The 18,219-nt window shown below is 37.7% G+C and overlaps 1 protein-coding gene across 2 annotated transcripts in view; it reads left to right on the top strand.

The window, feature by feature from the left end:
- Positions 1–17,667, top strand: part of RAD23B (RAD23 homolog B, nucleotide excision repair protein) — a 32,470-nt gene extending 14,803 nt beyond the window's left edge. For both annotated transcript variants that reach the window (XM_015849641.2, XM_015849642.1), the window contains 7 exons: positions 120–388; positions 3,622–3,677; positions 7,064–7,191; positions 11,403–11,526; positions 12,569–12,696; positions 13,095–13,268; positions 15,469–17,667. In XM_015849641.2, coding sequence (XP_015705127.1) covers positions 120–388; positions 3,622–3,677; positions 7,064–7,191; positions 11,403–11,526; positions 12,569–12,696; positions 13,095–13,268; positions 15,469–15,582 — 993 coding nt within the window. In that variant the 3' untranslated portion in view covers positions 15,583–17,667. The remainder of the gene's footprint in view (positions 1–119; positions 389–3,621; positions 3,678–7,063; positions 7,192–11,402; positions 11,527–12,568; positions 12,697–13,094; positions 13,269–15,468) is intronic.
- Positions 17,668–18,219: the final 552 nt, after the last annotated feature.

An 18,219-nucleotide genomic window follows, 5' to 3' on the forward strand; every position in this document is an offset into this window, starting at 1 on the left:
TGACACTGCTGCCTCAACAACAAATGGTTATAATAGAACTTATTCATTGTATGCACTATAGGAAGCATTAGTTTCATAGCTTTGTTGTGTTGTGTCTGAATTCTGTTGTCTTCCAATAGCCTAAAGCAGCAGCTGCAGCAACTACAGCAACTCAGCAGACTAATTCCACTACGGGCATTAGTGTGACAACTGCAGCTCCCACACCAGTCTCTTCACCAACTCCTGCAGCTGCTCCCATGCCAGCTCCCATGCCAGCTCCTGTCCCTACCACTCCGGCACCAGCTGCAATTGCTTGTGAATCTGCACCTGTGAGTACTCCTAAAGAAGAAAAGCCAGCAGAAAAACCGCCAGAGGCACCAACTGCTGTCAGCCTGCCTTCTAATGAAAGGTATGAATGAACGTCCAAATATGGCTTCTCTTGTCCATTTCTGTTGCTTCTAGTTCTGGCTTTAAGTTGAATTTTCCATTATTCCAATCCCTTTTTCTGTCCTACATAATTTTTCTTCTGGTCTCTAACTTCAGTCTCTGACTTAACATTACTTTGTTGTTTTTCATGTGGGAATATGTTTTTTTGACTAAACCTGTGGAGTGGGGAATTTAATGACACAGAATAGTTGCTTTGCCTCCAGGTTTCAGAGTGACTGTGGCCCAGAGTTTCTTAGGGTAATACTCAGCTGTGTGGAGAACTGCTGTTACCAAAGCTTTTTGAAGGGGTCTGTCCTCTTTTGTTCATGGAAGTCTGGTTGCATTATAATCATACATCATACTGGTTAGCTTTGAACCATGCTCTGTATTGCTCTTAACTTCTAGAAAGAGCTTCTTTTATTTTTTCCAAAGCATAAGTTAAAACATTCTTCTTAACCATGTAATAGCTTAAATCCACAAACTTAGTCATTGTGAATAATACCTGGCCTATATGCAGGTAGCTGTGGGAAATGGGATGCCTTTTAACCTCAGTTCTCAACATTCAGGAAAATCAGGTGCAGAGTTAGAGGTTACCTCCCTGTTCTATGCTCTGGACTTTGCTCACCTAAAATTACCTGAGTGTTGCATGGGATTAGAATCTTCTTAATTATAGTTTAGTGACCTTCGAGTGCTGGATAGCATCAGATCTTCATTTTTCATATTGCTTTGCAATTATTTATTTATTACTTATGTGAATACCAGTGCACACGGCATTAATTTTTGAAATGGTTGTCCTTAAATGCCATCAAATATTGATTTGTTTTGATGTTGAGGAAACAAAACTTTTGGCTAATGTCCTAAAAATCATAGAACAGATTTCACACACTGAATACCTGAATTGTTGGTTTAATTTTGCAAAAAAATTACATTTGAGAAATTACATCTGTTTACAAGTTACAACTGAAGCTTCAGTTGTCAGTAGAAAAAATTAAAATTCCTAATGAGTGCTTTTTTTGCTGCTCAGTTTGTATAGTGAGTTCAAAGATTAAATTTAATCTTTAGTACTAAAACAACTTTCCATGTTTTTCATGTAGAGACTGCACTGCTGTAAAACCTACTGTAAGGGAGTCTCGGTGTAAATACTTAAAGGAGAAAGCTACCTACTTTTAGGTTTTGATTTGCTTTAGAAGCTGAATTACTGAAGTAATGTAGCGTGTTCGTTGTTTTTTTTTTCTTTTTTTCTTTTCTTACCCTTGGCCGGGCAAACTATTTTTCTCCTTTGCCTTTAATCAATTGCAGTAGTTATAATTCACTATCACTCATAAAATTTATATGTAGTTACCTGTCATATTTCTAATGTCATCTGAAAACTGATTCAGATTAATATGGTCTTGCGCTTGCTGTTAGGAGTAGCCAGCTCTGTACCCTGATAGATGTGAGGTATCTGCAGCTCCTTGTCCCTGGGTCTATCAAGTACTGAGATGGAGCACACGGTCCATGATATATATGTTCCTATATGTATAACTGGCTGCACAGATCAGCACAGACCAAAGAATAAAGTTCTTAAGCAAATGTACACCACTAGAATTCTCATGCCATTCACTCAAAGGCACGGCTTACTACTGAGGAATACACTCATACGTACCCAGAAAATGAATCCATCCAGTATCTGGCCTTAGTCTTTTCCAGTAGCAGAACCCTAGATTTCCCAGTCTGTCCAGTTACTGGTGCTTGTACATACAGCCAACCTCCTGAGCTCAGCAACCCAATTCTAGGCGCTTATGTTCAGAGTCCCTCTGTACCCTGACTTGTATGCACATACACAGAGTGGAACTGTTGTGGCTGTAGGCATGCTGTGTACCAGCACCTACTCCCTACATGCTCTGTTCTCTCATGCATGGAAGCACAAACAAATGGACCTCCCTGCTACCTGACAATGTCCTTACCTTTAGCTGATGCTCAGGTGCTACAGTCCTTCCAGCAGCTGACCAATTTTCTGCCATTCCATATCTGGCTCTCATGTCTCTTATCCTGCTCAACAGCTGGTCAGCCTTGACATTCACTGGTGAGTACATGCCCATGTACACATCCCTGTGCACTGAGCATGCACTCCAGTTTCTTCAGTTTGATATAGGCCTGTAAGGTCTATCCCTTCTTCAGCTGCTGGCATCTAGACCTCCATACGCTCTTGCATATTGAATGAATGCACTCTTGGTAGTGGAAAACTTATTTAAAATTATGTCTAGAACAGGCTGGTGATCAGGTGCAGGGAATGACCAGTCAAGTGCTATTTACGAGTTACTGGTCCACTTCAGTTGTCTTTACCCCCTCTTCTTCACCCCATACTTTTCATCTGCTGAGCGCCTTAATGCTTCCCTTTCCCCGCCTTTCATTCTTCCTCTAAATAGCCCATGATAAGTCTTTCACAACCTTCAAATGCTTTTTCTGGCCACACATAGTGAGTCCCATCACCCTGCAGACAGTAGTGCCCTTGGTGACCTGGAGATCATCTCCTGTTGACCCACCAAGGGTGACACTCCCAGCCTATCAGGCTGATGAGCTTCAGCTTGCAGCCCTGGAAAGAGCTGAGACAGGGGCTCCCTTGGCTATAACTGGGCTGTTGGGGTTCATCTGCCTGCTGCTGTGCTCCCTGGTGAGTCTTTTCTACTGTAACATAACAATTTTGATCATTTGAGAGAGAATAATTGCAAATATCAGTAATTTGTTTTACTGGAAAAGTAAGGTACTGATATTTTAAGGAGTGCTTCCCACTGATTTCCTTTGGTCCTCGCTGAGGTCAAACCAAATTATGCCAGTGAATAAGGGGAGGCAGTTAAGGAGACTGCTGTCTGCTTTGAAAAACCTTGTTCTCCCACTCTTCAAAACATTCTAGCAAACAGATGGCTAATCCCTGAACAGATGGGTAAGAGCCAAAATATTGGGGGGCAGAGGGAGAGGTTGGTCTATCAGTGTTAAAAGTGGTAGCATTGTAAGTTTATAAAGTCTGGTCTCACTATAAATCCAAGCTCAAGTTCTTTGGAAAACCTTTTTATTCATTAAAAAAAAAAAAACAAACAAAAAGAACGAACAAAAGGGGCCACTTAAGAGTTACAGCTGCTGCTGCTTTTTTTTTTTTGAAAAAAAAAAATTAATAAATAAAAATAGGAAGTTTTCCAAAGTTTTGTAATTACCATTGCACTTGTCTTCGTCTTACAGTACAACAGGTGATACATCTCGATCAAATCTTTTTGAGGATGCTATAAGTGCACTTGGTAAGTGGAGTGTTTTTTTAATGTAGACATTATTTTGGTGCAGCAGAAACAAATGACGGATTAGCAGATGTTGACAGTCTCTTCTATATCTGTCATTGCTAAAGTTATGATCGAAGTACACTTTTCTGAGTTGAAGTTAATATCTTAGAACCAGCATCAAGAATTCTTACTGAAGATTATATCACTTCATATATTTTTGTTGTGTAAGAGGAAGATCCTTATCACTCCTAGTTTTTTTAATACTTTCTTTAATTTCTCTTTTAACCGTCCAGTTTGAATTGGCAGGGATAAAACAGTAGATGTGAAATATATACATATATATGCTTTTGTTTTTCCCTTTGCTTCCTAGTGAGCAGGTTGTATGGAATGGCTGCTTTTAGTATTCACTTGTTCTACTTCGACAGTGCTGTCAGAGAATCTACTTTGAATCTGTCATAGTGGATGAATGCAGTCAGGCTGCTGCTGTCTGGGTTGAGCAGTAAATGTCTCCATATACTAATGTTCAGTTTACTTTTATTTGATGGTTGAAATGTCTATGTTTCTCAGTGGATTAAACAGAATAAAATCAGCAGGAATTTCTAAACTTCTCTTGTGCTTATTTTGGTACTTAGGAAATTATTAGGTAAACAGTACCCCTACTTAAATTTTTGTAAGGAGTTTTTTTGAGTGTAGCAAGTTAGCACGCAGAAATAAAGAGGGAAATGGACTTGTGTTGTCTTTGTGAACATTAACCTGTATCTTAGAATAAAATGTTAAACCAAAATATCTTTCACATACATTTTTGTGTAGAAATATTTGGATGCATTAGAAGCAGGTGTTGTGACTAAACAGCCTTAGGTATTCTAAAGGCAAGAAATGTTTAACCTTTGTTAGTAACACAAGGTTTAGTCTGTTTAGGGTTTTATATTATGATGTGCTAGAGTAGACTGAAGAACTGCATGAACTGAAATAGCTAACAAGGTACTGTAGGAAACAGTTGGTCTACTTCTGTTGCCTTTTTAAAGTACCAGAGGTGCTGCAAGCTTCCTTAACTATTAATTATTGCTTAATGACAGAGATCTGGTCATTATAAATACTCCAGTTAACAATAATGACCAGTTATCTAAATTAAACTGATTGTCTTGATACAGATGCCTACAAAACTGATGAAAAGACTTCTTTAGTGCAGGAGAAGAGGACCACCATCCATATCTATTTTATGTGAAAATTCTTTCTGGTATAGTAAACACATGACCCTAACATTTGGAAGCACAAGACACTGAATGTAGTCTTCCAGAGCAGAATGCTGCCAAGTTCTATTTCTAAAGGCAATAAGCATAAACTCTTTTAATTCAGAAATTATTTTAAAAGGAATTTGCTTACTTGATTTAATAGAGTATGTTTTTGCATCCTAAATGGGATCGTAGTCATGTTCATACTGTTGCTTTTCAGTTACCCTGTAGGAGCATAATAGACTTCACTTAAAAACAGACATTGTTTTCTACTGAATTGCTTTTGTTTTGAGGTGCTGGAATAGGCAGCCCAAAGAAGCTGTGGGTGCCCCATCCCTGGAGGCACTCACCACCAGGTTGGATGTGGCTGTGGGCAGATTTGTCTGGTGATGGACTTTAAGGTCTCTTTCAATTTCATTCTGTGATCCTACGAAATCTGGCCTGGGATGTGTGTTATTAAAAAGCAGAGAGAGCTAATGTGTACCCTGGACTGCACTGATTTACACCCCAGCACATGCAGTTGTGGCCAACAGGCAAGCACACCCAGCTGCACTCTCACAAACAATCTTAGCTAACATTATTTAGAGAGAGTCCTGGCTGTATGATGGTACTGCTGGTGTGCAATTCCTGAACTACTGCTGTTGGTCTCATGTTATTATACTGTTTAAATAGACTGTGTATGGAGTACATGTGCTTAGATTCACAGTACTTCTGTTTCCTTCTTCCTTCTTTTTTCTGTACAAAATCTATCACTGCTCTGGTCTCTACCAAGCTTTTATTGAGAAAAGCACTACAGAAATGTTTAAGCATTAACTAATTAAATGAAAAGGTATTCTGTGTGCTGTTTATCTTCATAAGTCCATGATCAGTAGTAAGAATAAACTGTTGGTGGATGGGAAAATACGAGCAGAAAGTTGATAAATAAACTACTGTATTGGAACAGTTTTGGCTTTTTTGCTTTTTGAAGATATGTACAATAATATATAATTTTTAAGGCAAAGTTTTCATGATTGCTTATTTTAAGGAAATGAGTATGTAAAATAATGGCTATATGTAAAGACATGTATGTACCTTTGTTTAAGTTGGTTAAATCTTCTGTTTTGAAGTCTGAACAGTGGGTACTCACACTAGCCAATAGATGTTAAATCATTATTTATGTGTAATGCACAAGTGTCTTTGAGGTAGTGCTGTTCTACTCTTAAATATATTTTTTAGTTTTTCCTTTTGACTCTCTGTGGGAAGTCTCCCTTAAAATGTTGCTCAATTACAATTCAGAATAGAATAGTTTTTTCCTTTTTGTTTCAGAGGGTTTTTTTAAACCTTGTCTGTTTTTAACAGAAGTAAATGAAGCAGTTTATGTATACTTAATTTTATTTATTTCTAAACCAATTGTATAATGAACTGCCCTGAAACTGTTCCATATGCAGTATTTTTTAACTTTGTCTTGATATCTGCAGGCATGAGCCAGGTTTAGTATGTTTGCACCCAGACAAGATCGGGAGCTTAGTGTGATAGATGTTTAGTCAAAAATACATTGTGATAACTTAATCCTCACTGAAGTCTTGAGATTCTCTTAGATATAACTTTAGTCTTCTGCTTGACTTCAGTTGCTCCAAGTTAAGTTGGTTAAATTACTTTGATTGTTGTCACCAGCTCATAGTTAATAGACAATTATAACTTGATCATAACTTTGTCGCCTTTCTAACCATAGCTTAGTATAAAGTACTTCTTAGGAAAAAACATCAATGGCTAATATAGTCTGACAAGCAGGTTTCTGCCTAAAAAGCTTAATTTCTGAACTTAGACTGCAGGAGACTTTTCATAATTATGTTAGGAATTGAATATTAGTTTTAATGACATTGTTGAGCTTAGGGAAAAGCATAGAAAGGGAAGGGTATCTCAGTTATGAAGTTGGAATTGTCACATGTGCTGCTTTTTTCAGTGGAAGTTTGTAGTGTGTTCATTATCCTAGAACTCTGCTATTCCAACCAAATGCATAATGAAACTATCAGAACATGTTTTGATAGAACCATGGTGAGGTTGATATCAGTGTTTACGCTTCAGTGAATTACTCAAATTTGAATAGAAGTGACACTTCTCCATTGAAGCTTTTTAAGCTTTTTTTTTTTTTTTTGGTACCTTATTCATTTACAATGGTCAAAATGTTACTTCTAGTGACAGGTCAGTCCTATGAGAATATGGTGACTGAAATCATGTCCATCGGCTATGAACGTGAGCAAGTAATTGCAGCGCTGAGAGCCAGCTTCAACAATCCAGACAGAGCAGTGGAATACCTTTTAATGGTGAGCAGTTTGTCATGTATACTCCGTTCTCTCGTCTTCATTGAAGAACTTTGTATTTTATTTACCTGTTATTTTGAATATTGTTTTGATCGTGTGCTACGGGAAATACTGAAGTTGCTGTTAGCTACATCTCTTGCTTTGCTTATATTCTGTTGATTTTTTTGTGGTTATATGTGTTAGGCACACCCAGTTTCATTGGAAGCTCTTAATTGCTAGTGACCAACCCAAGCAGTGGTTGTTGTGACATCTTAGTGATAATGCTGTTTTGTTAGTGTGCATAACATCACACCAAGGTAACACTTTAGAAATTCCTGTTCATCATTACTACTGGTTGTACACAACAATCATACTAATGAGTTTTCCAAACAGAAGGACTTGTAAATTTTTATTAACAAATGCTTTACTTATGCAGTGTTCTGGACAAGAAACAGTTTCCCTTGTCAAAAACACAGTTTCAAAAGTGAAATGAACTTGATTGACTTGAGAGGTAATAAAATAGTAACTTCACTTTAATGGAAATCTTGTAAGTTATTTTAGGGTTTTTTGTTGTTGTCTTTGTTGTTGTTGCTTTTTAAATTACATCTCATTTTAAAGCCAGCTGTCTTGAACTAGTCCCTGCAGAGTATGAGAACAGAATTTCTGAGAGACTTGATAAGAAAACTGACCTCCAGCTGCAAAGTTTTGTTTTTGTAAACAAAATTTTTTGTTAGTGTGTACAACTAGCAGTCACTGGCACGGTTGCTATTCACACAATTGATCCCAAGATCCTGTAGTTTCTAAATGAGCAACAAATGTTTTTAGTACATGAATGTAAAAAGTTAAACTCTCATCTGGAATGGGAGCAAACAAAGGCTTTGAATTCTTGATACCCTGAGGGCAAATGGAGTAGTTCCAACCCAGCTGTCATTAATCTGGAAATCTCAAATATTTATCTTTCATGCCTTGGAAAGTGTTGGTTTTACTGTCTGCTCACTGTGCGTTTAGTTTGTACATAAATCCAGTGCCCCTTTGAAGTGCTGCGTTTGGTGTATGTTCCCCAGTCATGTACAGCCTGTAGTACTTTTGCAGTCGGAATAATATTTCCCTGCTTTAGCTCATTTGTGTTGAGGAAAAAAATAAAAATAGATTATCCAGGAGGTAGTTTAACAGGTGGCACGTTTGTTCATCAAACAGATCGATTCTGTCCTGAGTAGTTAATTTCTTGCTCATTAGGCTTGTGGGTCTTCCTCTTGCATATGTGCTCTCCCTTCTATTTTTTGTCATTCTCTTCTGAAAATATGTTTTCATTTTTCTGTCAGCTGGAGAAAGGAGTGGTGAGAAGTAATCTTGTTCTCAGAGAACATTAGTATACAGACTCTTTTTTTTTCTGTTAGAAAAATGCTATTGGTGCTACTGAACTTTTAGACAGTTTTTTGGTCTATCTAAATATGTTCATGACCAATCTGCTGCATCAGGAAAATGTTTTCTTCAGTTAGTATTGTTCCACTGATAACGCGGTTCTTTGATCTCCTAGTTTAACAGCCTCCAAATGATCTGCAGGGTAGCTTTAGGATGTTGAGCTCTTAAGTGCACACAATTATTGTGGTTTGAAGAATCAGCACCAAGAAAAAAGCCTATAAGCGGCTGGAAAGGAAAGGTCAAGTGTAGTTAATGTAGCTGTTCTGGAGATGAGAACTGGAGAATCACTGACAGCAAGTGGGATCATTTAACAAGCTATTCAATTTTTATGGCTTAGTTTCTCAATCATATATTGTCCTATATCCTTGAGCTGTGTTTGTAGAAGGAGATTTCAATTCTAAAACACACTTCTAAAAATTTTTATTTATTTATTTATTTTACTTCAGACTTGTGTTTAGGAGATATTTAGATTCAAATCTGGTTTTGACCAAAGGTTTTCTTAACCTGTTAATTAGATTTTCTGTCAGTCATCCAGCTATTTAATTCTTTACAACCCTCGTTGTCCAAAAATGTGTATGCTTCTTGGACTGTGCCTGATATGATTATTACACACACCTGTGGTGAATGTTGTCTGCTAGTAAGCCACTCTGTTTGGTTAAACTGTGAGCAGATCTGCCCACAGTAAGGCAAAAAAATGCCCTTTTCACAGTTCAAGTGATGTTTATATTCCAAATTTAAGTTTATGTTTATTGATACCGTGCTTGTATAGATGTGTAAAGGGGGTGCATATACCTTACTGATTACCATCACATATAGTCTAGGTTTGTATGGTGGATTGTTTGTTTTTTTGATAGTAATATTTCAACGTTGTATTTAAGAATTGAGACAATATTCAAAATAGTAAATTGTCTCTAAGTAAATTTGGTTAGGCTAGTTTCCATAGTGTTTCCATTCAAGGACAGACTTGAGGTTTATACAAACATTCACTGATTGGTCTGGATACAGACAGTAGTGACGACACTTTCCTGAGAATATGTAAAGTCAACCAGTAATTCCAGAAGGTTAACACACGTTCATAAGATCATTGCTGCAATACTTGAAGGGAATGTATAAACAGGAGAGGGTATGACAGTTTACAAGGGTGGATAGTGATAAGACTAGGGGGAATGGTTTTAAATTGAGACGGGGAGGTTTATGTTAGATATTAGGAGGAAGTTTTTGTGAAACAGAGGGTGGTGAAGCCCTGGAACAGGTTGCCCAAGGAGGTTGTGGATGCCCCATCCCTGGAGGCATCCAGGACCAGGCTGGATGTGCCTCTGGGCAGCCTGGTCTGATGGTGGGCAACCCCGCACATAGAAGGGGGATTGAAATGTGATGATCTCTGTGGTCCTTTTCAACTCAGGCCATTCTACAATGTGGTGGAGTCACAGAACAGACTGGCTTGGAAGATGCCTTAACACCCACCCAACCCTGTGCCATGGCTGGGGTGCCCCCCACTAGCTCAGGATGCCCAGGGCCCCCATCCAGCCTGGCCTTGAGCTCCTCCGGGGTTGGGGTACCCTCAGCTTTTCTGAGCAGCTGTTCTGGGGCCTTGCTGCCCTCTGAATAAAGAATTCCCTCCTGACACGTACCCTAAATTGCATCATCGCAAATCCAAAACACAGAATCATACAGCTATAGTCAAGAAAATTATCCCAGTGATTAACAGTACAAGTGTAGTTCTGTGCTTATTTCCACCCATTCTTTTCCTCATGTGTAGTTGTTCCCAAAATGAAGGATGCCTTTTTCCTTTAAAGTAGGTGAAATGTGTTCCTTCATACCAGACTTTCTGCCTTCTCAAACAATTGTGGATTTTTGGTGCCATGGAGATGGAGTGCTGTGAGGTAGATGATCTTATATAGGCTTGCTTGTTCAGGACTGGGCTTAGTGTAACTCCCCCAGTTAATACAGTGCATGTCAGCAGCATTACTACTCCATGGAGTCTGCTTTTCATGTGTTTGTCCTGCTTAGCATTTCTCTCTCCCTGTACCATCAGGGTGTAGCCACATACGAACCTTTCTGTTGTCTGTTCTATGCTGATACAAAAGGCTGCTTGGAAAGGTATTTCTGGGCTTCAAGGGGGGACAAGGCAAATTTGGTACAGGAATTCAGTGACGAAGAACGTGGTTAGGATGGGAAGGGTTTCCAGGTAGGAAAAAGGTAGTAATATCTGCCTGGGTTTCTAGATTTGTTAGGCTCGCTGCCCTGAACAGTTATTTAATATGTGAAGTTCTTTGCATGCAAAACAATAAAGAGAATACAGGTTGACTGTTTCTGCTGAAAGTCTGGTAACTTTTCAGGCATTTTCACAGAAGGTTTGGTGAATGATGACTGTCAAACTGTTTTTTTTGATGAAAGTGGTTGAAAGAGCTGTGCTGCCTCTTGATTAACTTTGCTGATAAGAAAGTAACTGTTTGATGTAAGTTCAGTTAGCATTGTGTAATACATGATTATGTCGCTGTAAAGTAACTTTGTTTGCAAGACTCCATAACATAACACTGTAGGTAGTTTAACTTTTCTATTCATGTCAAATACCTTGGAACATAATTCATAGCAAGTATTTGTTCATGGACTTGAAATGCACTACTAAACTGATAGAGATGCTTTACCGTGACAAATTATTTCTGTCGCAGTATGCTTCTCCACTTGTAAGTGAACACCTGTCACAGCATCTTGCTTTGGATTTGCAGTGAAAATGGTAATATTTTTTCTTTGTTCTTAAATCTAAAATATGTGCAGTATTCTGTAGGTAACAATGTCAACTGTGGTTTTAGGGCATACCTGGAGATAATCCGGCTGTGGCTGAACCAACTCAAGCAGCAAGCGCTAGTACCTCTCAGTCTTCAGCAGTGGCAGCATCTGTAGCAACCATACCTTCAACTGCTTCTTCACTAGGAGGTAAGAAAGAGTATTCTTGAGGAGATACAATAAACATGTGCATTGAAACATTCTGTGCTTTTAGTAAATTTGAATTCCTGGTAATTGTGAACTGAGCAAAGTGAGTCGATTAGAGCCATAATACAAAAATTAGCTACATGTGGTAGTGGCTTGCAACAAAAAGCTTTTTGTGTTGATATATCTAGAATAATCAGTGAAATTTTTAATAGTGCCGAGATCTCGACCATACACATAATTCCACTGGGATTATCATCACAAATGTGGAGACAGTTTTACTTTCTCTCACATAGAGTCTGGCTTCCTCCTTTTTATCTCATTGTATATTGTTGACTGTGACTATACTATAACATATTAACCACAAGTTAAGGAAGGTAGATGTAGTACCTAGTAGATCCACCATGAGCTAGGACTCTTCTCTATGCAGTGCAAGACACGGACAGAATTGTTAGGACACACTGCTGAAAATTGAGTCTTAGAGTGGAGGAAATGTATGAAAGGAGCATAGTCAGTGAGTATAAAATGTCTCTTAGTCTGTGGCAAAGACTGTAAGCCTGGTTAGCCTTCAGAGTATTAAATACAGATAGGACTGACAGCCCTCATCTGTAAGTAGAGAGGATTGGAGAATTGAATGTTTCAGAGCACTTTTGATTGTGCTGAATTCATTGCAATATCTAATAGTACAGAATATATGTGATTCTAAGACTTGACTGACCTACTACAGTAATTGGGGCTCAATTGTAGGTCAAGTGGGAAGACAGTAGCTGACTGTGTGCTTCTGAATGAGGTTACTCAAATGAGACATAAAGAGAAAACTGCTGGAGATCAGAGACAGAAACCTGTTGGATCTTCAGAGAAAGCTGAGTAAAATGAAAATGCATTTTTTTTAACCTTGATGACTAACACCTAGTTGGTAACAGTCTTCTTCAGCGAGCGGTTTATTGTCTAATTTGGTATCCTTTTTCTATGTACAGTTACAATGTTAAATATGTATATTAAAACAGTCTTGCTAACCTTTTGAAGGCATTGTCTTACTGTTTTTCAGGACATCCTCTTGAGTTCTTGCGAAGCCAGCCCCAATTCCAGCAGATGAGACAAATCATTCAGCAAAACCCTTCTCTGTTGCCAACATTGATGCAACAGATTGGACGGGAAAATCCTCAACTACTACAGGTGAATCTTAAACCAACAAAACAGTTCTGCTCATTTTGATGTAGGCTTTAGCAGAAAGGGAGATTACCTAAGATAACATGTTAATAGGAATTCCATAATACTATTGCTGACTTTCCAGCTTTTCTTACTGTATAGAAGATTGTGCTATGATCTTAGAAATGAAAGTTGCTCTCTTTGTGAGAGGTGCTAAGCGCATCAAGGAGAGGGTATCCACAACTGAACTTAAACGTGAAATTGTGTTTCCTGTGGCTAGAGTTAATAATTTTTTTCACTACACATTTTTTTTTTTTACACATTTTTGACTGCTTAATTCACTGAAGACAAATATTCCTACTTGCCTGGTGGAAGAACTAAATGTGTTTTAATATTTCTTTCTTTTATTGTCCTGTGCATCACAGCAAATAAGTCACCATCAGGAGCATTTTATTCATATGTTGAATGAGCCAGTTACAGAGTCTCGACAAGGTATAAGTGGCAGTGATGATAGTGCCAGCATTGGAATAGCAGACGTTGGAAATGTTCATATGAGCTACATTCAAGTAACACCTCAGGAAAAAGAAGCTATTGAAAGGGTGAGCCTTTCTGCTTTGAAATGTTTGTCTGTTGCTCTAAGATGCTCACTGCTGCGTGTTTAAGACATACCTTAACTTAAGCTTTTTTTTTTTTTGTTAGTTTATGCTATTAGAATATGAATTATTTCTGCTATTTCATAGCCACAGTAGTTGTTTCACAATATTCACAATAGGTGTTTCAAATCACATGCCATTTAGTCTTAAGTCTGGGTTTGTCCTACTTGAAAGATGCAGAGTCCTCTTAAGTGAACAAAGGCCATTTGAAATAATATTGAGTTTCCCTTAGGAAAGGGATGTTGGGCAGTCCCTCTGGCAAAAGCCTCAGAGAGTACTATTTAAGATAATGTCAACTATGATTGATTTCCATGTATGAAGGAGTGTATGTAATCCCTCTTAGCAAAACACTGGGGTAGTTAAAGCTCTCATAGTCACATATATTAGTTGAAGTTGTTACTTAACTCTGTCATCTGTTCATCATGAGAAGTAATTAATTTTATCTTTAAACATGTCTATAAACCATACATTTGAGGTTACGCTGTGTTCATAGTACTATATGTAACACTTGTATTTACCTAGATGGTGGTGCCTCTTGAGATGTTTTGATTTTTTTTTTCCCTTTTTAAGAACAAATAGTGAAGAATTGTTAATGCTGTAGTAATGTTTTTGCTGTTTATCAGAGGTGGATTTTTTTTTTAATGGCAAATCAAAAGGTTCTTAACTGTTATCAGAAAAGCCCATCAATATAGTTGTCAACTTTCTAGATATCAAGGAAACACTTGATTAATAAAATCAGTCTAACAAAACTGTTTGCCTATATACTTTTTGTCAGATCATCCTCTCCAGTCTGCTGCATTTACTTATAAAACACTTCATGCAGTAGTACGTTACCTCTTCAACCTGTTGCAAAACCCAACAGAGAGGGCTGTGAGCTTCTTCTGTTAATTCAGAGGAAACTTAAGTATCATTCTTGTTACACATTGATGCTATTTGTAAGCATGAAATTAAAACTAAGAATGGCTGACAAGCAATAGTAGGAAGTAGTTTCTTGCAGAGATTTGACTTGCCCTGTGTAGACAAATATCTTGTAGGTACTGTGAGGATTTTAATAAAATCTGTAAATGATAGCATATTGTAGAATCTTTTGAGTTGGAAGGGACCCTTAAAGTGCATCTAGGCCAACTCCCTTGCAGTAGGGAAACCTACACTAGATCAGATTGCTCAGAGCTCCATCCTGCCTGACCTTGAGCATCTCCAAGGATGTGGCGTCAGCTGCCTGTCTGGGCAACCTGTGCCAGTGCATCACCGCCCTATTGCTTCTTCCTTTATATGCACTGCTTTAGTTTGAAACCATTTCCCCTTGTCCTGTTGCAACCGACCCTGATAAAGATTCTGTCCTTTTCCTTTGTATAGACCCCCTTTTTAGATGCTGAGAGACAGCTGTCAGATCTCCCCAGGGCCTTCAGACTGAACAGCCTCAGCCTGTCCTTGTGGAGGGGTGTTCCATCCCTTGAGTCATTTTTGTTGCCCTCCTCCCCAGGTCTTTGGCTAAAACAAAATTTTATTTGCTTGAAGCATTTCAAATGCAAGCTAAGCCCATTTTCCTTGGAGTAGTAACAAATCTCTCAAGTATTCTAATACCCGATTGTTAACGTACGTTGGAAATCAATCTGCTGACTTTTGAAAGATTACTCTCAACTAGATATTTATAGCTGAAATTTTTAGTGAAAGTTCAACATAGCTTAATGTGGTCTGTTGTGCAACCTATCAGTTATAAGCCAAATCAGAGTCTGGGGGACCTTGCTGCAGGCAAGTTCTGGTGGAAGGCATGGGCTTTGTATCTTTAATCATTTAAAAAATCAAAATTATGTTTTTTCAACAGCAGTGCCATGTGCAGTTACTTCCTGACATTACTGTGATGTAGGTTTATTTTACTGACTTGCTATAGCATTGAGCAGTGATGTGATTTATGGTGCTTAGATTCATGGAAATCACTTTTCAATTACAAACTTTATTTTAGTTTCTAAGGACAGAAAGCAACATTTTCTTACTCTGTTCCGTTTAGTGGCAGCAGTATGGGTTTTTTTTGGTTTTTTTTGTTTTGTTTTTTTAAAAAGACATTTGCTTAAATGTTATCTGATGATAGTAGACATACAAATAAGCTTAGTATACAAAACATTCTCAATGTGTTTCTTTTCTTCAGCTAAAGGCACTAGGATTTCCAGAAGGACTTGCGATACAGGCATATTTTGCTTGTGAGAAGAATGAAAACTTGGCTGCGAATTTTCTTCTACAACAGAACTTTGATGAAGATTGAAAGACTTTTTTTTCTTTCTTTTTTTTTTTTAAATCTTACACCTCACACCAGTGCATTACACTAACTTTGTTCACTGGATTGTCTGGGATATTTGGGCTTATATTCTTAATGCTTGGGGTATATGGTGTATGAGGAGGGAGAAGAAAATGTGGTAAATCAAGTAAAGAAAACAGTAAGTATATCTGCTTTAAGTTAGCAGATGCAGAAAACCACATAGTGTAAAATACAACCAAAAATGAGCTTCTGCAGACATTTAGCTCCTTCTGTAATGTAGCTTAACATTTTTTTTTCCCAGGTTTTCATTCCTACTGTACTTTTTACAGAAAGGTAGTGTAATGCCCTGCTTCATGTTCCTTTCTGTTGGTATTGGAAATAGGCTGCACTACTAGACTCCATAGTCTGTATTTCATGGCAACAGTGGAAAGCAACATTATGACATCTAAAAGATCTGATTAGATATAAACACAAATGCCAACATGCGGATATTTATTTTGCTGTCTAAAACCTGTTAAATTAGTGCAAGAAGGACATTATTTTAATGCTGGATTTGAAATGGATTTATTCAAATGAAAACCTATTTCAACGAATCTTGATCTAATTGAGAAGCTCTCCCACCCACCCCACCTCTGATTTGGGAAGGTATATACAAAAAGAAAAAAGTGCTCTCCTGTTCACTTCTTTTCTTTCGGTGAAAATTCCTAGGTACCTAATTACTGTTCACTTTGATGTTATGTTTCATTAGAAGTGTTAAAAGCAATAGATTGCATTTTTTACTTTACTGTATGCTTTATAGTGAATTGAATATCCTTTTTTTTGCCAGCAGATAAAAACACAAGGCTCAGTTTTGTCCATTGCAGTGAGACTGAATCATCAAATCAGATTTCACTTTCATACTTGTCTTGGACCAACCTTTGCAAAAGAACATAAAAATGCAGTTGTAAGCATCTGAAGATCCTGGCATTCTCTTGATCTTGAGTAGATTATAATTATCAAACTATTTCCCTAAAGTAAGGATTTTTTTCCTTTTCATTTTGAGGAACAGATTTCAGAACTTGCAGTATCCAGCAAGCAATCAAGTTTCTGCTGTCCAAAAGAAAAAAAATGCATACCTTCCTTTCTATTGAAAATAAACTCTGATTATAGAATTCTTGATCTTAGACCCTGGTACCTTCTGACCCACTTACGTTTAGTCATAACAAAATGTAGCATTTTCCTTTGATCATGCAATTCTCTGTTAGAGACAATCTTGCAGTGCTACTGGTGAAGGCAAATTCCAGTTTTGGCTAAAATTACTTCATGCATCCTTTCCTGAACACAACTTGGGGATATTTTGACTTTTTACTGTTGTACTCCAATTAACTGAATTACAATTTTATCTCTAATAACGAAGGTGTTATTAGTATCACTAGTGGTACAGCAGTGAGTTGTGCCACTAATGATACTAATGATTTAGTGGTACAACCAAAGAATGATTTCCTGCTTTGTTTGTGTAGCAGTGGATTCAACAGCTACTTAAGCTCAGAGTAGAAGTCAAGTCCTGAGAAAAGAGGGCAAGAAAGACTGAAGCATTCGTATTTTGTTCCTTCTTTGCTTTGTTGTAGTCTGTAAATAATTATCTGCATCAAATAATTAAATGTAATAAAACCTTTGACTTTTCTTTCTATTCTTAAACATCTGTGATGTTTTTCCAGATAGTGTGTATTTTAGTTACTCAAACTTCATTATTTTCAGATTTCATAAGTGCGTATTGTTTGAGTTATTAGTGATGCAAGCAGAACTGTATCAGTAGAAGTGATACTGCTAAACTGAAAATGAATTATTCATAACGTTTCATTTTGCACAAATTAACATTAATATCTGAGTCAGCCAGTAGGTTGTAACTAAGCAGGAATATCAGTATATTTATGGACTTCGGGAGATGGATTGTAATGATGTAACACTCTGCACGAAAAAAAAGGGGATAATTGTTATATGTAAAAGGAGCAGCTGTCAGGTGCTTGAGAAATGCCAAACTGATGCAAGTACTTCCTGAATGTACTCTACTACATAGCTGATACCTAAATAAAAACAAAAGCCTTTAGCTTGTGGGTGTCTTCTGTGCTGGTTAATTTGTTTGATATCAGAAATAACCATACCTTCTCAGGAAGATGGTGGAGGAAATGAATGCCTGTGAGTGTTTTCCTCTTCTTTCTGTAGTTAAGATTCTGAGATGTTTACTTGTTGTAGGTGCATTTGAATTAAAGATTGTCCAGCATTGTCACTCCAGAAGAACTGACTGACTGAACAAGAGGTCTATAGCTGCTGTGGCCGAAGACCTAGTAGTAGTTGATGTTTCCAGTTTTCAGCATTTGACTTCTGGCAAATGGTTGTTTGATTTTATATGCTAGTAAAATATAGGAATATTTGCCAAGGAGAACCGGTATCTTTGTAGTTGCAGCCAAAGGGGAAGAATATATAGAACTTGTGGTGAGAAAGGTGTGACCCAAGGAAGTTGCACAGGTATGCTGTGCAACTTCTTATCAAGTGCTACCAGGAATGGTCTGTACAGAATGCTTTTCGGCTTGTATTCTGCAGATCTCCTAGGGATTTGGGGCAGTTTCTGTATCATATATTCTTCTGCAGCTGCGCCTAGAGACT

Source organism: Coturnix japonica, chromosome Z, assembly GCF_001577835.2.
Source record: "Coturnix japonica isolate 7356 chromosome Z, Coturnix japonica 2.1, whole genome shotgun sequence".
Lineage (NCBI taxonomy): Eukaryota > Metazoa > Chordata > Aves > Galliformes > Phasianidae > Coturnix > Coturnix japonica.